The sequence below is a fragment of the Xiphophorus couchianus genome, chromosome 14 (assembly GCF_001444195.1).
Source record: "Xiphophorus couchianus chromosome 14, X_couchianus-1.0, whole genome shotgun sequence".
Classification (NCBI taxonomy): domain Eukaryota; kingdom Metazoa; phylum Chordata; class Actinopteri; order Cyprinodontiformes; family Poeciliidae; genus Xiphophorus; species Xiphophorus couchianus.
In genome coordinates this window covers 10,053,962-10,076,959 of record NC_040241.1, presented here as the reverse complement: position 1 = coordinate 10,076,959, position 22,998 = coordinate 10,053,962, and the positions used below count along the sequence as shown (strand labels likewise).

The window sequence follows — 22,998 nt, the reverse complement described above, 5'->3', positions numbered from 1 at the left end:
AAGTCCTCTCTCCACATTCATCTAAAACACAACACAGACGAGGCGTCTTGTCCCGAAATGTTTATTAAAAAGAGTATTCACAGTTATAAAAGAAAAAAGAAATCAGTCCAAAATCAAACTCCACACACACAGTGACATCCTCACTGTGTGTGTGGCTTGGAGATGACTCCGTCTGGGTATCGCTCCTTAAAGCGGGCCACGACCTCCGGGTCCAAGAGATGAATACCGTCCAGCTGGTTCCCCAGGGTTATCCTGGACAGAGCGTGAGAACGGCAACATTTAGTCCTTAAAACAGGTTTAAGATTTACATTTCAAAATTCTACACTCATATTCCTCCTATTTTTGGAACATTCTTGACCTTTGAGTGGAAAACATTTACCAGAAGCCATGACACGGCACAATGCTGAAACTCGAGTCTGATTAGGCGATACGGCGAGAGGCTACATCACCGCTTTAAGGCCTCTAGACCGATTTTTATAAGATTTATTTTAACATTTGAAACATCTAAGGATTCTTTGCAGCATCGTTACTAATTTTTGATATATATATATTTTTTTTTTCCCAAAAAGTGAGCATAGAGGTTTAATGTTTTGATTTAAACCCTGATTTAAGGTAGCATATAGTAAAATGGCCCCGGTTTATGATTGCATTTATCTATAGATTTTTCCAGTAATACAAAAAAGATCCATGAAACGAGACATAAAAATTATCGGTAAGGCAACAAACAAACCAAGAGCAAGAAAAAAAGAATGAACGATTTGAATAAATCTAAAAAACAATCGAATCAGATCAAAATCCGTTAAGTGACTCAACAAAAAATTCAAATTCAAAAACACTTTATTGATCCCACAGGGAACCTAAATGTTGACGTAACTCATATCAATTCTTCAAAGAGTTATTATACATAGTGATGGCAGTAGGCAGGAAAGGTCTCCCGTAGCAGTCTGTGTCACAGCGAATTTGAAGAAGCCTCTGACTGGAGACACTCGGCGACAAAGAGGATGCTCAGATAAACTGTTTCCTCCTAAACAAGTAAAGAGTTACCAGTTGGGCTGGACGTTGTGAGGTCGTCCGAAGAGCTCGATCTTCCTGGTGCCGGGCGACAGCCGCTCGATCATGCCGTAGATCTCATCCGGTTTGTGGCTGGTGGAGCGGACCTGAGTCAGAGAACGCAGACAATTACGTGCTGCCAGGAACTGGAAATAATAACCCGCGTCGGAAGATGATTGGTGCTTTACTTCGGCCACGATGACGTCGCAGTCCAAACCTCGGTTGAACCCCTGCGTGCTTCCCTTCACACCCACCTGAAGACAACCAAACACAACGCCCCGCTGGTTTTCAGGCGTTCGCCTTCTGCAGCAGCAGGAAGAACGACTGATTTGACTTCAGGTTTACCAGACAGTGCTCCTTCCCGTGGTTCAGCCAGTGGCCCGTCCTGCCTGTGCGAATGATTCGCTGCAGCTGGTTGGTTTTCACCCAAATGATCTCGTCGACACGCTCGTAGCTGAGGGGACACCATGTTGAAACAATCAGGAGGGGAGAAATAAAGAGCGGGCAACACGACAAACAGCAACACCTACCCCCATTGGCTGAGACACTCCCGGCCCAGCTCCATGGCCCTGCGAAACGACAAGATCCATCTGTTAAATTTGGTATGAATTAACTTGCCTAAATTTGAGACTAAATACACACTTGATGGGTATGAATGGAGGAGCAGTCTTATGACGGACGGAGTGTGTTTTACTAGTAAACTGAGGGTAGAGGGTTGCTTCGTTTACCTCCCGGTGACCCAGAGGAAGAGGAAACCATCATCCTGCAAGGCGGGAATGCTGAGTTTCCTCATCTCGTCATCGGTCAGCGTGCCGTACGGTAGCTCCATGTGGATGTCCCAGGGCGGGTCGGCCATCACCACGGAGAACTTCCCCAGGATGGCCATGTCCAGGTAGCGGATGTCGCAGCAGATCCACTGAGGACCAAACAGCAGCTTTACAATCCGTGGAGGAGAAACCCCCTCATCCTTCTCGGCGGCGGGTTTTTCTCATTGCTCACCTGCGACGGGAAGAGTTTGCCCACGTTGCTGTCGGCGTCTTCGGCGTGCAGCCCGATCTCCGGGGTCCCCGACTGGGGCCCCATCAGGCTGCTCTCGGCCTCGGGGGGGCTGTCGATCTCGTAGTGCACGTACTTGCAGGTGTCCATGTGGAAACAGGTGTTGAGGAAGGAGCAGTCGCCGAGGCTCTCGTCTGTGTGCTTGTTGATGATGCGGCTGAAAGACAGAAGTTGGAAGATAGTTGACGAAACGCTTGGTGCTGTAAATCTTTGCCATATATTTTTAAAAAATATTTAAAAATGTGTATTTAAAGGATTATTTTAAATGCCAGCAAAAATTTTTAAAAAAGCTATCAACCTTTTCCTTTGATGATGAATTTGATATTTGAAGATATCAAATTTGCTCTCAGGAACAACTTGACCCAACATACAGTATATAATGTGCTTTAATATTCAAACCAACGTTAATAGTTTCTCATTAGTTTTCCTTTCTAAAATGAACCTCGTTTTAAGAATTTAAATTAAAACAATTTTCTTACTCACGACTTCCTAGATGACCAAAACCATGTAGATAAACTCATAGAAAACACCACACTGTCTGAGAGGGAGGCATGTTTTTTATTTTCTTTGCTGAGCACTAATTCACTATTGATTCTTCTACAGATTTTCCATAAATAAAGAAGTAAATAATAAATAAAAGCACAAATTAACAACACTAGTAAAAATTTGTAGTATCAGTTGATGGCTGGAGTTTCTACAGATGAAACATGTCTTTATTTGTAAAAAAATAAACAAACAAAAAAAAACACTTTATATTGGAGGTTTTTTTTGACATTACATTTTATTTATGTATTTATTTTAACCACAAAACTTTTCAAATGAAGATTTTTAAGCAACTCAAGATTGTTTACACAGATATTTGACAGCAAAAACGTCTTCCTACTTCAATAACTGAGTGAAAATGTACACTGGTCGTTCTGATGCTGGTGTAGAATAAATATGTATTTAAAGAGCAATTACAGCTCCATCTTCTGACTGAAAAGGGCATTTTGCATTCATATTCTACTGTGAAGATGTGGTGTTTAATTTCTTTTTTACATGTACTTTTTAAAAGCATATACCGTATTTTTCGGACTATAAGCCGCTACTTTTTTTCTCCACACTTTGAACCATGCGGCTTATAGCCCGGTGCGGCTTTTCTGTGGATTTTTCTTCAACCACCAGGGGGCTGTTTAGCAGGAAGTGAATCGTTGGAAGTCAAAATTGGAAATCAAAAAGAAAGCGCTGATTTTCATTTAGAACAAGCACATGCTAGCAGCTGGAACAACGGAGAAATGTTTTCAAACTCATATGATGCAGCTTTTAAGTATCGATCTGGCAGTACAGATCGATAGCCGCTGTACGTAAGCTCGGCGTGAACAAATCCATGGTTCGGCGTTGGAGATGCAGGGCTGCGTCCTTAATAGCACATTTATTAAGGACGCAGGCCTCTGCTGTGTCCCTGAGATACCAGCGGTTTATAGCCCGGTGCAGCTTATGTATGTACGTTTCCAGCTCTTTTAAAAAAAGATTTGTGGGTGCGGCTAATACGGTATATCTTTACACTAAATGTTGTAAGAGAAAGTCGATATATTCAGAATAAAACCATGAAAACAAATTGAAAACCATAACTAAACTACAATGTTTGTCAAGCAGAAGGCGTAAACAACCTACCGGAAATGCAGCTTGGTGCAGGGCTGCGGAGTGTCTCCGGAGCGGACGCACTCCTCTTTTGTCCCGTGATCGCAGAACTCCTGGACTTGAGCTCGACCACGAGACCTGAACTTCTCCACGATGGACTGCTCCTTGGCTGTGCTGGCATTAAGGAGCTCCAGGATCTCCTGACTCATCTTTAAGACAAAAATAAAATAAAAGCACCGACAATGAGACTCCTCTGGTCACTCGCCTGCCTATTCGGGGGCTTCCTGAAATATCTAACACAACTTCTAACCTTCTTGCTCTGCTGCTCCTTGGTGGACTGCTGGTTCAGGAGACTCTCGATCTCCATGTCCATGTGAGACGACTGGCCCTTGCTGCTGCGGCCCTTCTTCTCGGCTCCGCTTCCTGTCGCCGAAGTTCCCGGCAGCTGCAGGGAGGAAGCCGGCGTAATGGAGGAGGAGGACGCGTGAGGAGGAGACGCAGAGCTCTGAAGTTTAGGCGAAAAGCCGCCGAGGGTCTGGTCTTCGGCTTTTCTCTTGACCCCGGCTCTTTGGGCTCCAGACACAGAGCCGATCATGGCCCACAGCTTCGTGTGGTCCACGGCTGCGACGACGGTGGTGGGCGGAGAGGAAGTCGTGGAAGAGGAGGAGATGGAAGTAGGCTGCCGGACCTCAATGAGCTCCTGGGCGGAGAACTTGAGCAGCAGGCTCTGGATGCATCTGTGAGTAACCGTACCTTCTGCCTGTGTTGATAAACGCGACATGAACACACTAAATAAAGGGACAAAAGATGCAGTTAAATAGCCTTACGTCGCTGTTGGGAGACTTACACTGTTGAGCTGATTTGTGATGGCCAGCGAGTCCGTGGGCAGCGAGAGGCTCAGATCGGAGAGGTATCCCAGCAGCCTCTTCTCCAGCTCAGGGTCCGGTGGCCTCTCCGTCTCCTCCTGAGAAGTAGAGGGAGCTGACGGAGCTGGGCTGTCGCTCCGGGCTGTGGACCCCTCAGCGCTGAGCCCGGCCTCTGAGTGGAGAACAAGACTGATGAAATTTGTATGGAGAAAATATATGTTTTTTCCATTTGTAAGAAAGGAATCACAGGGAGAACATCCAGGGCCCTGAGGCACTTTTCATGTCACTATTCCACAACTTTGATTCATATTTACTGATTTACTGCATAACTATTTGCTATGTTTGAATGGAAATATTTGAATCTAAATGTAAACTTTTGCCTCTTGTGTTGGTCAGTGTTTTGTAGGTTGGTATTTTGTAATACAAAATCTGGATGGAGATGGATGGGTAGTGGATAGCAGATTGGTGGATGATCAGCTGATCAGAGGATCGATGGACAATTGAGCAATGAACAGTGGCTTCATGCTTCGATTGATGACTGGATTTGATCGTCATATGTTAAAACAAAAGGTTACTTTTTGGTTAGTTTTCGTATAACTTATTATCTCTAATAAATGTGAGATCCTAATAATAACATTTAAATAGCCAGTTTTGCCATCGGTCGTTCATATCAAATGTATAGAAAGTCAGCCATCGGGTCAGTGGACTCCTGAACAGGTTGTATAATTTTAAAATATTCAAAATGTAGAAGGTATACATTAATTATAAAACAGTAACAAATATTTAATTTTAACAGACACAAAATAAAAGGCTCTTTGAATATATGATGCTTTCAATTAACCCTAGCAATGATCTCACTTTGATCAAGCTTTCTATTGTTTAAGCATAGTAAATACAGGAAGAGCAACGATGTCCGCAAGCTGCAGATCCCGAACCTCACGTACCCGACCCGGACAGCTGCGCCGGGTCCTTCCGCCGTCGCTTCAGCCTTTCCCGCAGCGAGTCCAGCTGCTTCTTATGGGCCTGGATGTTACTCCATGTGTCCGACATGACGAGCTCGATCACCGAGCTGTGCGATCACAGAAACCGGTCACAGTGGACCAAAACACAGGGTGGAAATAATCCGCGCTCCAGACGGTGAAGTATGCGGTGGTGCACAGGATAAAAAGCGCCGGAATGAAATCCTGTTTGGCCAAAGAACCGTTCCGTTCTGTCATAACGGGAACGGTTATGACAAATTCCGAAAAGCACGGGTTGTTATTTTTGTAATTTTAAGAATAACTTTTCTTTGTTAACATTTATTAAAAATATAACAGCTATGCTTAAAATAAAACACTTTTAGATTGCATGTCCTGGTTTACACTCCTTATCGGTTGGTGGCGGTATTGCACCAAATGCTTTCTCCCAACCATCTGCAGACAAGCAAGAAGAAGAAACGTATCAAAGACAACTTCCGGTGTCTCTAAAAGTAAAAGCCCTTTTCCTTTGTGGAAAAATTGCTTTGTAATATTAAAATTATAATTATAATAAAAAAAAACATTAGTAGCGGTCCATACAGCCAGGTTTTATGTTTAAATGTCGAACTTGTTCAAAGATACATCTGAGATTTTTTATTTTTTTTTCCGTTACTCGTTGGGTTCCTCCGAAGCTGTTTTTCAAGCGAAACCGTAGCAAAGATGGCGGAGAAAGAGGAGAGTAGTGGAGCTGGAGAAGCCAAAACTGAGCTGCAGGTCATCAAGGTAGGTTGTCCTTTATCACCATCACTCAGTTTGATGTAAGCAAACAGAGCCTCAGACCACTGCGGGTCTTTGGTATGATATGAACTCATAGTTTGTTATTTTCAGTCAGCTGTTGTTATACTGTGTCCCTGTTGCCTTCTTAAAATACACGCTTAAATAATATTCATAAGAAAGTCTTGAATTGCGGACATGTAAAGTGAACTCTAAAGGCTAGTATAATTATAGGCATCATAACAAACAGCTTTATCATTAGGTAAGTCACACTCAATTTAGAGCTCTATTTCATGTCGTTTCTCCTACATTTAATGTCTGGTGTTCGCTTAAAAAATGTAAAGAAAGAGATTTTTGAAACAATGTCACCAGGCAACTATGAACCTGTTCAGATGTTGAGCAGATCCATGGAACAATTCGTTCATGGATGTGCCATAGTTTTCTTCAGCTGAACAGAAACACACCGCTTCAGTTATTGTATCTAGAAACCAGGGATCAGGCCTGACATCTGGATATAGTGATTCACTCAGACCTCCTCAGACATATAAAGACAGTTACAAAGTCAGCCTTCTATCACCTGCAGAACATTTCCAGGATTAAAGGACTATCTTTAGTCACATTGATTACTGCAGTTGTGTCCTCAAAGGTCTTGTCTTGTTTTGGTTTTTCTGTCATTGTATGTTTTTTTTTGTATCAGTGGCCTGAATTGCTCTCACCACTTGTCCTCTACCAACACAGGAGCTGGTGGACGAACTGCATAACTACAGAGATTGCTACTTTGAGACGCATGGCGTGGAGGAGGCCTGTCGGAGAGACGGTGACGTCAAACAGAAGATGGAGGAAACACTGAAGAGGCTGGAGGAGAAAGAAGGTGGCTCTTGATTTTCATAATCAAAATGTTCATAACATTAATACTGTAAAATATCAGTCACAAGTAAATTTTTTTTGTTTGTTTGTTTCCGTCAGACATCTTAAAACACAACGCAGAGTTTCTGCTGCAGAAAGGCAGGTGTCTGAACGTGACCCCGGACTTCAGCGCTGCGGCCGAGGAGTGCTTGTCCCGAGCGGTGAAGCTGGATCCCAGCCTGGTCGAGGCCTGGAACATACTGGGGGACCAGTACTGGAAAAAGGGAGACCTGGTTGCATCCAAGAACTGCTTCACTGGTGCACTTCAGCATGTACGTCACTTAGACAAGGAGCAGTGATTGTTTTCTTTGTAATGTTCCACTTCATCACTTCTTTATCTTTTTATTGATTGTAGGAGAAGAATAAGGTGTCGCTACGCAACCTCTCCATGGTGCTGAGGCAGCTGCCAACACCCAACAGAGATCAACATGGAAAGCATGTTCTGGAGAGTGTGGACCTGGCCCGGGAAGCGGTGCAGCTGGATGCCAGTGATGGGACTTCATGGTGTGAGTAGAATACTAGTGAGTAATATCTTGGTGCTTCTTTAAACACTTTACTTTTAATTCATTGTTCCACGTTTTTCAGGCATTCTCGGAAACGCCTACTTGTCTCTGTTTTTCAATTGCGGTCAGAACCCACAATTCTCCCAACAAGCTCTAAGTGCCTATGCAAAATCTGTGAGTTTACACAAGGATACCCTCATTATTCCCGCTGTTAAAACTGAAAAATTCGCTAATATGGTTTCCTTCTGATTAAGGCGACGGATAGGATTGCCAGCAGCATGCCAGATCTGCACTTCAACAGAGCCAACCTCTTCTACTACGAGGAGATGTTCGGCTGCGCGCTTGAAGGCTACAGCCGAGCGGTGGCGCTGGACCCAAACTGGGCGGAGCCGCTGGAGAAGGAGAAGCAGCTGCTGGAGTATCTGGAGAAAGTGACAGAACTCATCCAGAACAAGGTATGATGAACATGCTGCTCTGTCCCACCACTACCCTATGATTTATTGTTGTTTCTTAAGAACAGTTCAGTAGTTCTACAACAAAAAGTTTTAAGTTGCTCCGTAGTGGTTTTTCAAGTTATTGCAGGGTTTCTAAAACATAAGAAAGTTTGCTATGTAGAATGCAACCATAAAACATTAACATTAATAAATAATGTAATTCAATAGTGAGTTGAACGTGTCTTCTTTAGTTCGCTTGTATTGTTTTTATATGAAAATTTACATTGAGAATGCTTGAAAAGTTCTTCAATTGTACTGTGGAAAAAGCGTGCAATCCCTGTTTAATGCTCAAGAAGTTATTTTTGACCACGAGGTGGCAGCAAAGTGCAGCTATGGTTGTTCTTTTTCATCCCTTCTTAGCCCAAGACCTTGTTTTGTGTGTGTGCGTTTGTGCAGGGCAAGGTGAAAAGCCGTCGGCTGAAGACGATGTTGTCAAACCTCAACACGTCCGGTCTGGGGCCGTGCTCGTCCCCGCAGTTCCGCGCTCCGTCCGGTCGAGTGGGCAGCCTCGAGCCGCGGCCCCTTTCCTCCCTCACGCATGGCCACAATGGCGGGGTGGCCGCCCTGGGGAAGGTGGTGTTCAGCCTGGCCTCTCAGGGTCGCATGGCCTTGTAAGTGCAACTACTCTCAAACTTTACCACAGAATAAAAAAAAAAACAACTTTAGGCTTTATAGTTTGATCTCTCAGTCAATACTTTCCTGAGTGCTGTCTAATCATCATGTACTTAGAAATGAGAACCACTGCGGTTCCACTTTGTGAGATTCTGGTTTTTGTTACCACCTTACTTGTTCTCTGCAGTACGTTTGGGATGGTCGACAGTGAGGAGACGTGTTTGGTGGTGATGGTTTACAACACGGCGGACAACTGGGGCGTCCTGATCGGCGACTCCGTGGTCATCCCCGAACCCAACGTCAAGCGTCACAGCATCACACATAAAGACAAGGTCAGCATTTCCTGCGTCGTTTTGTCAGATTTCGCTGTAGGGCCTGTGGGTCTAACCTCCTCATGTTTTCTTTGCGACAGTCGTACGACTTTAAAAGCATACGCGTGGATTCTCCGCTGCTCCTCGTCGTCAACGGGAAGTTACAGAACGCCCAAAGTCAGATCCCGGTCTCTGTCAGCTACCACTGAAACCTTCAGCTGGAGTGAGCCGATTGGTTAGGTTTTTCAAATTTTCCAATTCTGTGCCTGATTTTTCACCTTTTCTGTAAATACCCCTCACTTTTTGGTTGTGTATATTTATGATGTTAGTTTTTTCAAAACAGGGTTATTTTATAAGTGAATAAGCTTGTAATGTGGCGTCCTGAATTCTGTTTACTTGACGTAAAGAATAATTTTTTTTCTGTGAAGTTTTTGTTTGTGTGGTTTCTTAAAAAAATAATTCTTATGGTTGAATCAGCGTAAAGCCGGACATCTTACAGACAGCTCTACATGTGGCACAGCCGTTTGCATATTTTCAATAGGTAAATAAAGTATAAAACTAAGTGCAATTCATGTTTCGTTCTGTAAAACTATTTCCAGAACATTTTATTTAATATTCTCAAACATTCAGTCCCACCCTGGGTTTCACATAACCACCAGCTTTGATTGTTCATTACAGTGCACTGGTAAACATGTTTACAATTTATACCCTCAGTAATAAGTCTATCAGTTAAATAAAAAAAAAAAATCTATATAACTACTGAATTATATTAGTCAATGTGAACCAAATCCACATTTAGCGATGGCCTGCTGGGCCATCGCTAAATGATCTACACAGATGAAAATAAAAGTCACCAAAACCGAAAAATCTACTATTGTATCTAGAAAATATAATACAGTCAATTAATGCAAGAAATACACTTATAGTATTTATAAATCATCAGAACATACCAGGGAAAACATCTGTAAATTTGACAGCAAGCATAAAAGTAAAGATTTGCTTTCAGTGCTTATTGATGAAGGGCTGGTTCTTGTCCCTGGCCGGAGAGCTGAACTGGAAGAAGGTCTTGGCTCCGTCGGCCTCCAGGCAGGAGAAGAAACGAGAATCGCCGAGGGGGGCAGGTGAGAGGAACTGAGGGCTTCTCTGAGGGGTCGCCTGCCGGCCCATCGCTAAGTGAAACCCAGGAAATAGACGGATGGTATTTATTGTTTTCCGATGAAAGAAGACAACTTCGATTAAACGAAAGAGTTTATACAAGTGTCTTCTCATCACTGCCTTGCATTATGAGTTTGTTATTTTGTTATATCTTCTTTTGCTTAAAGGTGTTTCACCTCTGACCCCGGCCTGCCTCTAACGGCATAAATAAACCGCTCAGGTATAGAGCAAAAGTTGTTAAAAACATCCTACTTTTGTTACTCATTTTAAATGGACAAAAAATAAAGAGCTTTAACACCATGCACAATCATCAGAATTATTTAAGATTTGGGTGAATTAACACATAACGGTAAGGTATTATTTTTATAGATCTTTCTTTAAAGGGGCTATAAAATACAATTTATTGGCTCTGGCTTGATGGTCTGGAAGCAGCACAGTGATGGGCATCACTGCATGACACCAGGAAGGATCTGAAACTACATTCAGGTAAAACTCAACACACTCACACGCAAACCACATCGTCTGGAAGTGCTGATTCCAGTTTTACCTGGTGATATAGTGACTAATATCTTTGGGCTTTTTTTTCCACAGGCGCTTGCAAACTATCATTTAGGGAACCTGGTTTAAAAACATGAAAAACAGGACGGTGTGTTTGCAATACCGATGCTCAAGTCTCGATTTCCATGTTGTTGTGGCATGTCTCGCTCCCCGGTTCCCACCACCATGTTACGCAGCCTCAGGGAGTCGTACAAGCCCTGTAGCTTCTGGTACTGCCTGTTCCTCTCCATCAGCCTCTCTGACACCTCACTGTACTTCCTCTTGTACTCCTCCATCACCTGAGGAAAAAAAAGATTTAAAGAGTTACATCATTTCCAAAAGTTCAAAGCCGAATTGGAGGTATAACAACGATCTCTACCGATCTCTGAACATTTTGTGCAAAATGCATCAAATAGAAATTGGAGGATGTGGCGAAGACTTTGTTTCTTAAAGTAAGCTGCAGCTAGAAGATTTGCAGCTTACTTTCTTCAGCGAGGTGATCTCCCCCCTCATTGCGGTGAGTTCTAGTTCTCTGCTCTGGTTCTGCTGGTTCAGAACTTTCTCCATCTGCTTCAGCTGTGTGTCAGCGCGGGATAGACTGTACTCTTGGTACATACGCTCCTGATGGACCTGCACACACAAAATTTGACTACTTAGGCTTTGCTTTAACAGAGCAGGTTTTATGTGCAAATAATGAGATACTTGACCTGGTAGCTCCAGAAGGCAAGAGCACGAGAACTGATGTCCAGGACTATGTCTGGTCGCAGACCTGCCAGCACCATGGCTTTATACTCCTCGGTGGGTGACAGCTCTGTCCTCACAATGTCCAGCTTCCCGGACAGGGCAGTGGAGCACGCCGGGCAGATGGCAGGAGAGCGGCTGAACTCACCGGATCCGTGCTGATCACAGAACACGTGGGAGCAGGATGTGACCCAGGCGAAGCCGCTAAGCTTTGCCCGACACTTTGGGTAATTGCACAGCAACGTGTCGTCGCCGAGAGACATGGCCATCATTCTGGGGGAAAAAAAGAGCAAACTTTCTCCGAGTCCAAAATATTAATACTGGGAAACTACATCTAGAGTGGGAAGGCTAAAAAATCCTGGGCAATATATAAAAGTTGACAGCTCAATATCAACAAGTTTAGATTTGATTAAAGAAGTAAAATGTAGATTTTAATATTTTTTTGGTATGTCATCAGTATCCATATGTACAGTATTTTATAAAACGATTTGTCTCAATTTTGCCCAGTTTAAAGAAAATATAACAACCCTGCCAATTCTTCCCAATTGGCCACAATGTCTGTTGTTTTCAAATTTTAAAAAAGAAGAAATTTAAAGTGAAAATAATTTACTTTGAGTTAGTACAGAATTTATAAAGTACAAAAAATTTTCTTATAAAGTACTTTTTCCACAGTATTTCAGGAAATAATGACCCTTGAGTGCTTAGACTACGTTTCAACTACTACTTTGGCTGCTAATGCTAACTATGTAAGTTATTACATTTTATGCTTCTTTTTACCAACTTTTATTTTTTTTTTTTAAGGCCGGAAGGCTACAATATAAATTTACATTGTGTTGTTATAAGGTAAATAAAAATATTTATACATTTAAAATTAAGCTATGTTTACAGCAATTAAATGCTAAAATTAGCTAGAGAGCTAACAGTGGTTTAGCTTGCCCACTAACTAAAGCTAATTAGGGTTGGTTGCTTTCTTCTGTGCGTTTTTTAAAGGCGTTTTCTATTATTTATTTAATATTCATATTTTTAACACCACTTCTTACAGCGTTTTACATTAAAATACTAAAATAAAAAAATAAAACCGAGGCATAAAACTTGTTTTTTTATCATCCAACGGCTAACTCTTACCAGTTAATTCTTCCTCTAGCAGCTGTTAGCATCAAGTGACGCTATACTAAAGATTGAATCTGACTGTTAATACTAAAGATTATATTAGTTATATAAATGTAGCTAATATATTATATAATTAGTTATATAAATATAACTAATATGTCTCAGTATTACAACCTTCAAACGACTAACGTTGATTTAATGTACCATAAGCTATGAAATATGTGAAATATTACTAAATGGTGTGAATCGGTGGCTTTCAAAGTGGGTGCCGCGGCCCCTGGAAGGCCACAAGGGGGAGTAAGAGGGACCAGAGAAAGCTGAAGGAAAGATGAAAGCAGAAAAAAAATAAAATAAAAATAATTATCTAATAAATTACACTAACCATACATTTTTAATCATATTTTTTTAAATCATAAAATCAAATCTGTCTTTTAATCATTAATAAAATCTTAAAGTAAAAGTAATTTATTGAAATGTTATTTACCATGCTCATCTTCCTGATTGGCTGCCAGTCAAATTTATTAAGCTTCTTTGCTCCTCAAGCTAATGTAGCGAGTGTGAAATTGATACGTTTCTGACTCAAAAGACAGAAGAACTTATGGCCAACTAAAATCAGAAGGTATGAGGGAGCATTTATGCTAAATGAAGGTAATAATTATTGAACAGTGATTGAAAGTGAGAAAAAGAACGTTCTAAAATTGGATGTTTTTTTTACTTATTTTGTAGCATTGTCTGTGATTTTGCCTATAGGGGGTTTCCACCCAGAAGCTAATGCTGTTTGTTGTTTGGTCATGGCATGGAAACGTTTTGGGAACTCTTTGTATAAGTTACTGACCTACAGCTGGGTTATTTTAATTTAGACAGAATTAAAATGACCTTGTGATGACTATATATCAACCTTATTTGACAGGTTTGTGTACACACACAGGACATTTCAAATTTTTACAACTTTGCTCTCAATGAAGATGATTAAACTATAAATGTATCCTCCTGAGACCCAGCAATACATTTTTGTCCTCTGTGGAGGACATAGGTTTTTTTGTTCATAACTCTGAAACCATACATGCCACTGTGTTAAATCCTGTTGGTCCTTAGAGAGGACATCCTGGGCCTCAAAATGTGTTCATATTTGCCACAAGAGAGTCCCGATGTCCTCTCCAAAGGACATACTGTAATAAATAAATAATAACATGTTTTGAAACTTTTTCAATTGTAGTGATGTTTTTTCACTCCAAAGAGTCATGTAGTGAAAAAAAAAAAATTCAAAAACTTTTTTTTTTTCTGGGTCTCAGGAGTATAAGAAAGTTAGTTAGTTAGTTAGTTAGTCAGACTTTTTCTATGTTGCTTTGGCTTCTTCATCTCTTAGTGGATAATGACAATTTCTTACCAGCTTCATCCAAATTCATCACAAGGTCTTTTGCTTTTGTCCTGGGGTTGATTTTCACATTTTGCACCAAAATCCGTTCATGTCTGGGGCACAGAATCTGTCTTCTTCGTGAACGATATAACGGCTGGACATTCCCATGATGTTTATTCACATAAATGTTCAAAATGCTGGAAGGTGTCACAAAACTCATTGAGGTTCACAATCCTCTTCTTGATAAACAGCCTGATTTAATTAGATTTTAAATGGTGTCACTCAAGGAAGCAAGGTGTTTAAATGCGCTAGATCCATTGACCTGTCTCTGATTAACTCAACTGATTGTGATAAGCTTGCATACTTATCTGCAGTCTCCCAAATTGTACAGGGAATTGTAATCTTGACTTTGAGGAGTAATAATCTCTCTCTTTTGATGGCACTCAGGAAAAAAAATAATTCTGGCAATTCTAGTAGACCTAAACATGAAAGGTTTAGTCTGGTTTAATAGTCAATGAGAGAAAGACCTGTTGTTTCTCTTATGTGCTGTAAATATCTGGTGATAACTTAGAGGAATTTCCCTTTTGGAACTGAATTACATGAATAAATCAGCAGCTGTGTTTTGAAGTAAAGGCCAGGTTAAACTGTAATAATTGCTCTGCGTGTTTTAAATGCTACTTAAACATGGTACCTCCACCTCCTCCTCCTCTCTCCCCCCTCTGTAGCTTTTTTATCCATCCCTCCACGTGGTACAGGAGTAAAGGCAGGGGGTGAAAGAGGGGCATTGTGCTGTGCAGCAGTGGATCCGGGGGTTCATAGTGAGAGAGGGGAGATGCTCACTCAACTGTGTCCAGCTCGCCATTGTCGATGATTCCCCGTCTATTCTCTTCCTTTTAAATAGAGCTCCAGTGTAAGATGCGGGCTTTTTTTTTTTTTGTTGAAGGGGTAGTGGTAGTGGGGGGTAGTTGTATTATGGGCTCGGTGATAACACACGAATTACATACGTGGATGTGGAATGGCCCCACTTTGTGCACAACGCTGCTGTTGATAATTGGCCCTATGGAAAGCAAAAGGTTAGAAATATTGACCGTGGCACAATAACAGCACTACCAAGTCAGAATTTTATAGAGATCAGGTTATAAGGCAACCTGCCATGCTTATAACGAGACTCACTTTCTTTAATAACTGAGGAAGCCAGGAGTCACCTGTTAGATTTGTTTTTACTCTTTATTGTAGTTTGATCAAATATTAGATAATAACCATTATGAAATGATCACAGTGTTCTCCCCCTCAATTAAAAAGTCAGCACTTATGTCCTACTAGATTAATTTTTTTTAGGGTGTCCAGTAGCCTTAACGCCTATTGTCACTTTTTATTTATAGTTTATAGGTTCGGTGTGAGTGTCAAAAAGGGCCAAAAATAAATAAATAAATAAATAAATAAATAAAGCTGAGAGGGAAGGGAAGAGAGAACCCAGGGAGGTTGTGAGTTACACGCTATTGAAATGCAAATATCATAGAACAAGGAGTGGTTCAGTGTGTGTGTATATGCATGCAGCGGAGCAGCAGTAGGAGAGGAGGGGCACAAATTGGACAAGTTTTTTTTCTTTTTGAAGCTGGGGAGGTGCGGGGGGGGGGGGGAAATGGACTTTAGAAAACAGCCACACACACACACCGCAGCTCCATATGACACGGTGCGGCCAGGCGGATTTCCATACAGCAACTCTTTTTTTGTTGTTGTTGTCTTTAACTTTCTTCTACAAAATCCGGCGCTGCAGAGATTTCTCCTTTAAGGTTTTACTTAAGAATTTGTGAAAACTGCGCTCATTTGGGAGGTTAAATGCGCGCAGGAGCTCGTTCAAGTGCGCAAAAAAAAAAACCCGTGTCTGGTGCCATTCGAGCGACTGATGCCCCCCTCTCTGTTTGACTCGCCGTGAATCATGTCACGCCGGAAACAGAAGAGACCCCAGCAACTCGTCAATTCAGATCCGGGGGGCCCGAAGTTGCTGCAAGGTGAGAGACTTACCTTTATCTTGCTTTTGTCGTTTAAATGCTGTTTTAATTCAGGGGAAATGAAGCTAGAAGAGCAATTCACTTTTAGAGTTGGCAACAAAACTAGAGAGAGAGACACTGAAGAGCACCGATGTTCACGTGATCACGTTACAAACAATGCATCTGAGTTGATGGACCAAGAAAAGTTTACACGTGTGTGTTAGGTTTAAATTAGGCAGACTGTCTAGCTAATTATTTGAGTGGCTTCCCACTAAAAAAAGCCAGTCACTTTGGTGGATGCCTACAAATTTCCTCTCTGTGTGGTGAATAGAGCAGGATTAGCAGACATACATCTGTGGTCATTTTCAGGAGCTGCCCATCCTTTAGGAAACTAGCAGGCTGCTTAAGGCTGACTGCTGGAGCTCTTTTATTAGCATGAAGCCCTCACAATAACCTGCGTGGTCAGGGGGAAGGGAAGGCAGTGCTTTTTTTTTTGAGGTAAAGATTAATCTTCCTCTCCTGAATTGTCTTCAGTCTCTGCAGTCCATCTATACTTTTCTTCCTCATGCACCCCTCTTTTCCCATTTTCAACCCTCACAATGCCTCCTCCCTCCCCTTTTCTTTCCCAGCTCTATTGACTGTATACTTCTGCAGCTGGGGGGTTGAGATGGATAAGAAAGGGTTTCACGCATTATTACCTCCTGCGTGCAATGCTTTGCAGGTAAAACTTTCAAAATCAGGAGTGCAAGTTTAGATTTGTAGTTTGTGATAGGTTTGCTGTAGGTGCAGGTTTGTTTCTAAATAACAAGGAGGGAATTTCTGCGAGGTACAGTCTTTCATTCCATCACTATACCTCTCCAGGAGGGAGTAGTTAGTTTGTCTCTCCTTTGTTGTTACCCTCCCCCTTCTTTTTTTTCTTTTTACTCTTTCTCACTCTGTGCTCAAGATTCTGAAAGAATTTGACCCCTGGGCGGCAGAGGTCAGATGAGTTGACCAATCAGAGCATGTGGACAGTACCCAGAACCCTTAGCATGGCCTGACCCTTGACCTCCACTGTGACGTAAGGGGGGAGGGTGAATGAGGAGATGAAAGACGTAACTGCCGCAGGGAGGGGGACTGGGTTAAGAGGGGTTATGGGTTGTCTAGGTGATGTCCATTGTCCTTTAAAATGTGCTGCCATAGCAACAAGGTGGTCTGTGAGCTTTTTTGTGTGCGCAAGATGTTTGAAGAGTTTTGCTCCAGGGAGCACAGATTGAGACAAGACATTTCAAAGACTGGTGGACTGTGAGTTTCTTCCACTTGTTTATTTGCTTGTTGGAGGTCATTTCCAGGCGAGCGTTTCCTTTTGAAGCTGTAACTATATCTTGTGGTATGCAGACAAGTTTGCAAACTAAATTTTGTAAACAATAACTAAAGTCACTGAGATAAACAGCCTTGGAACATAACTGAATATGTGGGTTGATATTGGGAACAGAGTTTTACACAGTTGTTCCTTTTTTCCATTTTCTGTTTTTTAATAAGTGTTGTTTCTTTCTAATCGATCTTTAGATGACCACCTGAGCTTAAAGTCACCATCCACATCTCTGGGATCAGACCTAACCTCATCAGGTTCTTCCTCCTCCTCCCCCACCTCACTACAAGACTGCCAGCCGCCCCTGGCCACTCGCCCGTCTCCTGGAGGGCTCCACGCGCCTTCCTTGCCCAGTGAGAGCTCACCTCCTCCCCACTGGCCCAGTCACATTGCTCCCTTTACCACCTCCCTCCCCAACACCCACTCCTCCCTCTCCCCTGACTTTCCTCACCCATCGTTGTCTTCCCAGACACACTCACCTCCTCCCCTGGATCAATCCTCTGGTACCCACAGCCTGAACCACCAAGTTAACACTCTCTCCATCATGACCTCTCCCCCAATGGGCAGCTCTGCCACCACAAATACCTCGTCCTCCTCTTCTTCTTCCTCCTCCTCTCAGCAACCTCAACCAGACAGCTCCAGTCCTGGTCAGCAGCAGTCTTCCACCTCATCAGGGGAGCGGGGGCAGATCCAGGTGCCCCCAACCCTGGCGGTGCTTTTAGAAGAACTGCGGGTCCTGCAGCAGCGGCAAATCCACCAGATGCAGATTACAGAAGAGATCTGTCGGCACGTCCTCAGGCTCGGAGGAGCTGTCTTTGGCCAAGATAACAATGCACAAGCTAGCGGTGCAGACTGCAACCAGAAGTCCACTGGAACAGCATCTTCATCACCTACACATCCTTCAACCAATACTCCAGTAACCACAGCTTCGTCCCTGTTGAGTGGACTTCCTTCTTCCCTCTTTCCTCAGCCAGCCATCTCCAAATCAGGTACTTCACTAATCAATGGAGATAGACCCCAATCCTCCTCAACTTCTAGCTCATTTTCATCATCCTCTTCTTTAGCCATTTCTTCCAGCATCAATTCATCTGTTGCCTCCCTACACCCTCTGTCCTTGTCCCTGGGCCTGTCACCACGCTACCTCCATGAGAAATCATCCAACACCTCTTCGTTTGGTCACAGCAATAGTATCAGTTTCCAAACTCCTTCCCTTCCCACGACCAGCCACTCACAAGACATTCAGTCAAGCTCATCTCTTATCTCTGCCTCCCCGTCAGGACGCCCTCAACATGTCTGCAGGTTCTGTGGGAAAGTCTTGAGCAGTGATTCCTCCCTCCAGATTCATCTGAGGTCACATACAGGTGAAAGGCCCTATCAGTGTCCGGTGTGCCTGAGCCGTTTTACAACCAGAGGAAACCTCAAAGCCCATTTCCTGAGACACAGAGAGCAGAACCCAGAGCTGTCCCTTTCTCTGCTACCCCCTGCGCTGTCAGAGCAAACACAGAGTGGATCAGCCCCAGGTTCAGTTCAAAGGAGAAGAAAACGGCGGGTTGATGATGACGAAGCATATAATGGAGTGAAAGGAAGTGTTCCCAGTATAACAGAGAGCATGGCTTTAGGATTACTGTCTGGTGGTTCGACTAGGCCCTCACCTTCCTCTCTACCTCTGCCTCCCTCAGTGGACATGGCTCTTCTGTCCACAGCCCATTCACTGTTACAGCTAAACAGAGCATCAGCAGCTGTTTCTAGCACATCTAGCACTGCTCTCTCTTCATCATCTCCATCTTCCTCTTCTACTTCTAGTCAGTATAAAGGAGCTAAACAACAGCGGTTTGATGAAAACACTCCTCCTCACTCTACTCTTCACACAACGTCCCCATACTCCCAACTTGCCCATCTCCCCAAGATACTTTTTCCGGGAGGTGCATCCCCCCACCACCTTGCACTTCTCAGGCCTCCAGGTCACCCATCCACTTCCCACCTCTCCTTATCTCATCAGCTACCATTCCCATTCCCTCCTTTCCCAAAACCGCCCACCTCTTCCCCCTCCTCCTCCTCCTCTCCCACCACCTCCACCCAGACCTCAGACACTTCCAAGTTGCAGCGGCTGGTGCAGAAGCTAGAAAAGCAGCCACAAGGCGGTGCCTCCTCCTGCCCTTCTGCCTCCTCTCCTTCCACCTCCTCACAAACCTCTGCTGATGTTAATGGTGATACAAGTGTGCGTGACCTGACTACCACCTCAAGTGCCTATCGCAGAGAGATGTTGGCTGCTCTCGGACTGAGCCCAAGTGTCAGCGCTGCAGTGACTGGTCAGGGAGTCTCAGGTTCAGGTCCTACAACTACCACTTCAGCCCTGCCCACAGCCCCGGTTGCTAATCAGTGTGGAGTGTGTATGCGTGTTCTCAGCTGCCCCAGAGCTCTTCGGTTGCACCAGGCCACACATTTGGGAGAGCGCCCCTTTCCTTGTAAGCTTTGCGGCCGTTCTTTCTCCACAAAGGGCAGCCTTAGGGCACACCTGGCCACTCATCGTGCCAGGCCCCCGAATGCCCGTGCCCTGAATTCTTGCCCACTCTGTCCTCGCAAGTTCACTAATGCCTTAGTTCTACAACACCACATTCGTTTGCACCTTGGAGGGCAAATACCGCCTGATGAGGAGATTCCTCCTGACGATGGAGCAGAAACAGAAGGCGCTATCTTTAAAGACAGTCGTGGTGAGCCTATTAGCTCCCTATTAAAAGTGCAAATCCTTCCACTTGCCTTAACAACAGGGTCCAAGTCTTCAGTGGATGCTCTCAGCTCAGGATCCAGTTTTAAGCAGTCCAAAGCTACTGATTCAGATTCTGTCAAGAATGAAGAATCTGAGCGTTCAATTCCAAGTGTTAGTCCACCTTTAAGCTGTAATCCCCCCTCAGCAGGAGCTGATAAAACTCTGCAGCTTGCAGTAATTGCCTCAGCTGAAAGCCCCACAGAGGAGAAAACCCAGATTGATCTGTGCTCTGCCAGTCCTTTCAAAGCACCCTTACCTAGCTCTCATTCAGTTGTAGACAAGGTAGAATCTGATGATACTCCTCTCTCTCTATGTATTTCAAAGCCTGGTGTTGATAATACTACAACTAGACTAGTTAACAGTGATGTACAACGTTCCCCAAATGAGCATACACAGAGTCCCAGTCACACTCCAGACCCCCCATCTGCGGATCCTGTACCTTCACTTTCACCGCCCACCAGCCCTGGAGCTACCCCAGAGGCAGAGGAGACTGGTAGTGGTGTTAAACAGGAGCTGAGAGGGAGAAACACTTCCAGTAGTAAAGGGAAAAGCGATGCTACTACATCCAGAGAGTCTCTTTCTACATCTGAGCCAGAACTGAGCAAGGAAGCACCAGTGAAGGAGGATTCAGCTGCCCTAAAAAAGCTGTCGGATAACCCAGAGGCTCCTGCAGGGGCATCAACACCACATGCCCAACCTGCTCGACCCGACAAGCCCTACAGCTGCTCCCACTGTGGAAAGGCGTATGCCAGCCGAAGTGGACTTAAGGTATAGTTAAACAAATAAACATTTGCTAGAATGTCTTTAAAGTAATCCATTCAAACCTATTGGTAACTAGTTGTTGTGTTTCTTCTCATCAACAGGGTCACATGAAAACGCATCCTGGAGTGTTGACAACTACCCCTAGCAAGGCTCAAACCAATGAAAGTGACCCTTCAGAGGACCGCGGTACTTCAAATAAAATCTCCGCGCAGCAGGAGGAAAAGCAGGGACTGGCCCCTGAGAAAGGTGACAGCACAGCTCTGCTCCCAACCAGTGGTGGCTCTGATGTGACCACTGACACCATGGACACTACAACATAGGATGTGTTTCAGTAGATCCTGACAAAGGGAATGTATTTTTAATAGAATGAGAATTGTTTTGTAGAGTCTGTAATTCTAACTCATAATTAGTATTTGAAAAAGAAAAATAGGTATAGTTTATTTTTAGTACTATGACAAAAAAAAATGTTGAATGTAGTATTTCTGCTGTCTATTTTTGTACTTCAAAGACCGAGGCCTTATCCTACACCCTTCAACGCATTGTCCACTTGTACTTTGCTGACACATTTCAGCATGTACTGTATAATATCTTTCTTACAAGAAGTACAGTATACGTTGATGTTTTGTTTGTTTGTTTGTTTTGAAAAGGAGTGTCCAGAAGTTTCATACCAAAACAGGCCACGTTTATAACGGCCACTGAACTGTACATAAAAACTGCGGTTGCCTTTTTTTTTTTAATCGTTACTGTTTTCTTTCCTTTGTTTCAATGCTGCTTAATGAGTGTTTTCTTATGTACTGAGTTGCACTGTGTCCCACGCTGCCGAAACCTCTGCTGAACAAACTCACCCCTACGATGACTGTAACTATGATGATTGTATTATCAACTCCGGGTGGTTACAGTAAAACCTTTTTGATGATGGTGAATGTCTTCCCTGTTTTTTTTTTTCTCTTTTTTGTGGTGCTATCTGCAGTTCTGAAACCTCCAACAAGGATGAGCCCCATCCTGTTACTGCTCCCTCCACTCGATCCGCTGCTCTCTCTCTCTCAGCGCACTTGAGGGTGCTTCACTGCTTCGTAAATCGTATGCACTCACTGGATTCTCTGCTTTGCTCAGTTTAGTATTTGTATGCGTTGCCTTCTCCCTGTTACCCTCCACCCCCTTCTCTCTCTTTCTTGTAGCAATGACAGAATGCGTTCCCACGCTTCCCATGTGATGTTAAAAAAAAAAGTAAATAAAACAATGGCAATGTGAAGTGGAGACTGGTTTGTTGCTTTTTTTGTTGTTGTATGTTCCTGTTTAAGCCTCTGTCTCTGTGAATTCATGTATCTGTTTAAGCATTCTGGTTGCATGACTCTTGTTCTCTGTGAGCCTGTATGCACTCTGTTGGTCAGTTTTCTCTTGTTTGTTCCAGTTCTCTGTGTGTCTGGATTGGAGGAGGGAGGCTGGTTGAGGGGGTCTCCTTTGTTTGAGGAGCTGGGCTGGCTGTCTCCTAATTCTGTCTTTTAAGCCCTCAATGTCTTATAATATGTTTCAGTTCCCCAGCACCGTGTGGGTGTGTGTGTGTGAAAAGAATAATCAGAGCCTGTATGAGTGTTATTGAGGGTGCAGCTGTAGAGGCAGCCACCTCCCTCCCTCTCCCCGTGTCATTCTCTCTTTCATACGCAGTCTCTTTCATTTTCTCTTTCATTTCCCTCCATCGCTCTCTGCATTCACCCCCTCATCCCCTCCATCCCACCCCATGTAATGAGCTGACACACAGGAAGCTCTAATCCTCTCACAATGCCTCCCCCTCTCCCCCATCAAAAAAAAAAGTGACTGGAAACGGGACAGGGGGCAACAGGGACCAACCTGGTCCAGCTGTCCCCAAAATGGCCGCCTTTAATCCGCCAACCCCCTCCGTAGTAGCTTTTTTTTTTTTCTTCTTCCCTTTTTTTGAGCCTGTAGGGGATCCAGAAACCATGACGACCGGTAACCGGGGGAAAGAATGGCCAAGAGCAGAGAGAAGGACAAAAGCTGTGAAAGGAGCCATGTGTGAGAAGTTTGTCCACATGCGTTCATGAGTGACAAGAGACGTGTCTC

At 43.6% G+C, this 22,998-nt stretch overlaps 4 protein-coding genes across 4 annotated transcripts; 2 read left to right on the top strand and 2 right to left on the bottom strand.

The window, feature by feature from the left end:
• Positions 1–45: 45 nt before the first annotated feature.
• On the bottom strand, positions 46–5,761 carry mettl3 (methyltransferase like 3). The gene is made up of 11 exons (XM_028038137.1): positions 5,537–5,761; positions 4,574–4,764; positions 4,037–4,486; positions 3,760–3,935; positions 2,050–2,263; positions 1,779–1,966; positions 1,581–1,619; positions 1,396–1,504; positions 1,239–1,304; positions 1,045–1,157; positions 46–252 (listed from the first exon to the last, which is right to left on the bottom strand). Exons 1-11 carry the CDS (start codon positions 5,640–5,642, stop codon positions 141–143), a joined length of 1,764 nt encoding a protein of 587 aa, XP_027893938.1. The 5' UTR covers positions 5,643–5,761; the 3' UTR covers positions 46–140.
• Positions 5,762–6,039: 278 nt separating this feature from the next.
• On the top strand, positions 6,040–9,710 carry ttc5 (tetratricopeptide repeat domain 5). Its single transcript, XM_028038138.1, has 9 exons — positions 6,040–6,331; positions 7,061–7,193; positions 7,289–7,500; positions 7,584–7,734; positions 7,814–7,905; positions 7,986–8,186; positions 8,622–8,836; positions 9,025–9,169; positions 9,250–9,710. The coding sequence occupies exons 1-9, from the start codon at positions 6,269–6,271 to the stop codon at positions 9,355–9,357; spliced, it is 1,320 nt and encodes a 439-aa protein (XP_027893939.1). The 5' UTR covers positions 6,040–6,268; the 3' UTR covers positions 9,358–9,710.
• Positions 9,711–9,736: 26 nt separating this feature from the next.
• Positions 9,737–12,903, bottom strand: ccnb1ip1 (cyclin B1 interacting protein 1). The gene is made up of 5 exons (XM_028038139.1): positions 12,707–12,903; positions 11,548–11,854; positions 11,324–11,470; positions 10,965–11,139; positions 9,737–10,317 (listed from the first exon to the last, which is right to left on the bottom strand). Exons 2-5 carry the CDS (start codon positions 11,851–11,853, stop codon positions 10,151–10,153), a joined length of 795 nt encoding a protein of 264 aa, XP_027893940.1. The 5' UTR covers position 11,854; positions 12,707–12,903; the 3' UTR covers positions 9,737–10,150.
• Positions 12,904–15,700: 2,797 nt separating this feature from the next.
• si:ch211-212k18.5 (sal-like protein 2) lies at positions 15,701–22,171 on the top strand. The gene is made up of 3 exons (XM_028039375.1): positions 15,701–16,060; positions 17,588–20,925; positions 21,021–22,171. Exons 1-3 carry the CDS (start codon positions 15,988–15,990, stop codon positions 21,237–21,239), a joined length of 3,630 nt encoding a protein of 1,209 aa, XP_027895176.1. The 5' UTR covers positions 15,701–15,987; the 3' UTR covers positions 21,240–22,171.
• Positions 22,172–22,998: the final 827 nt, after the last annotated feature.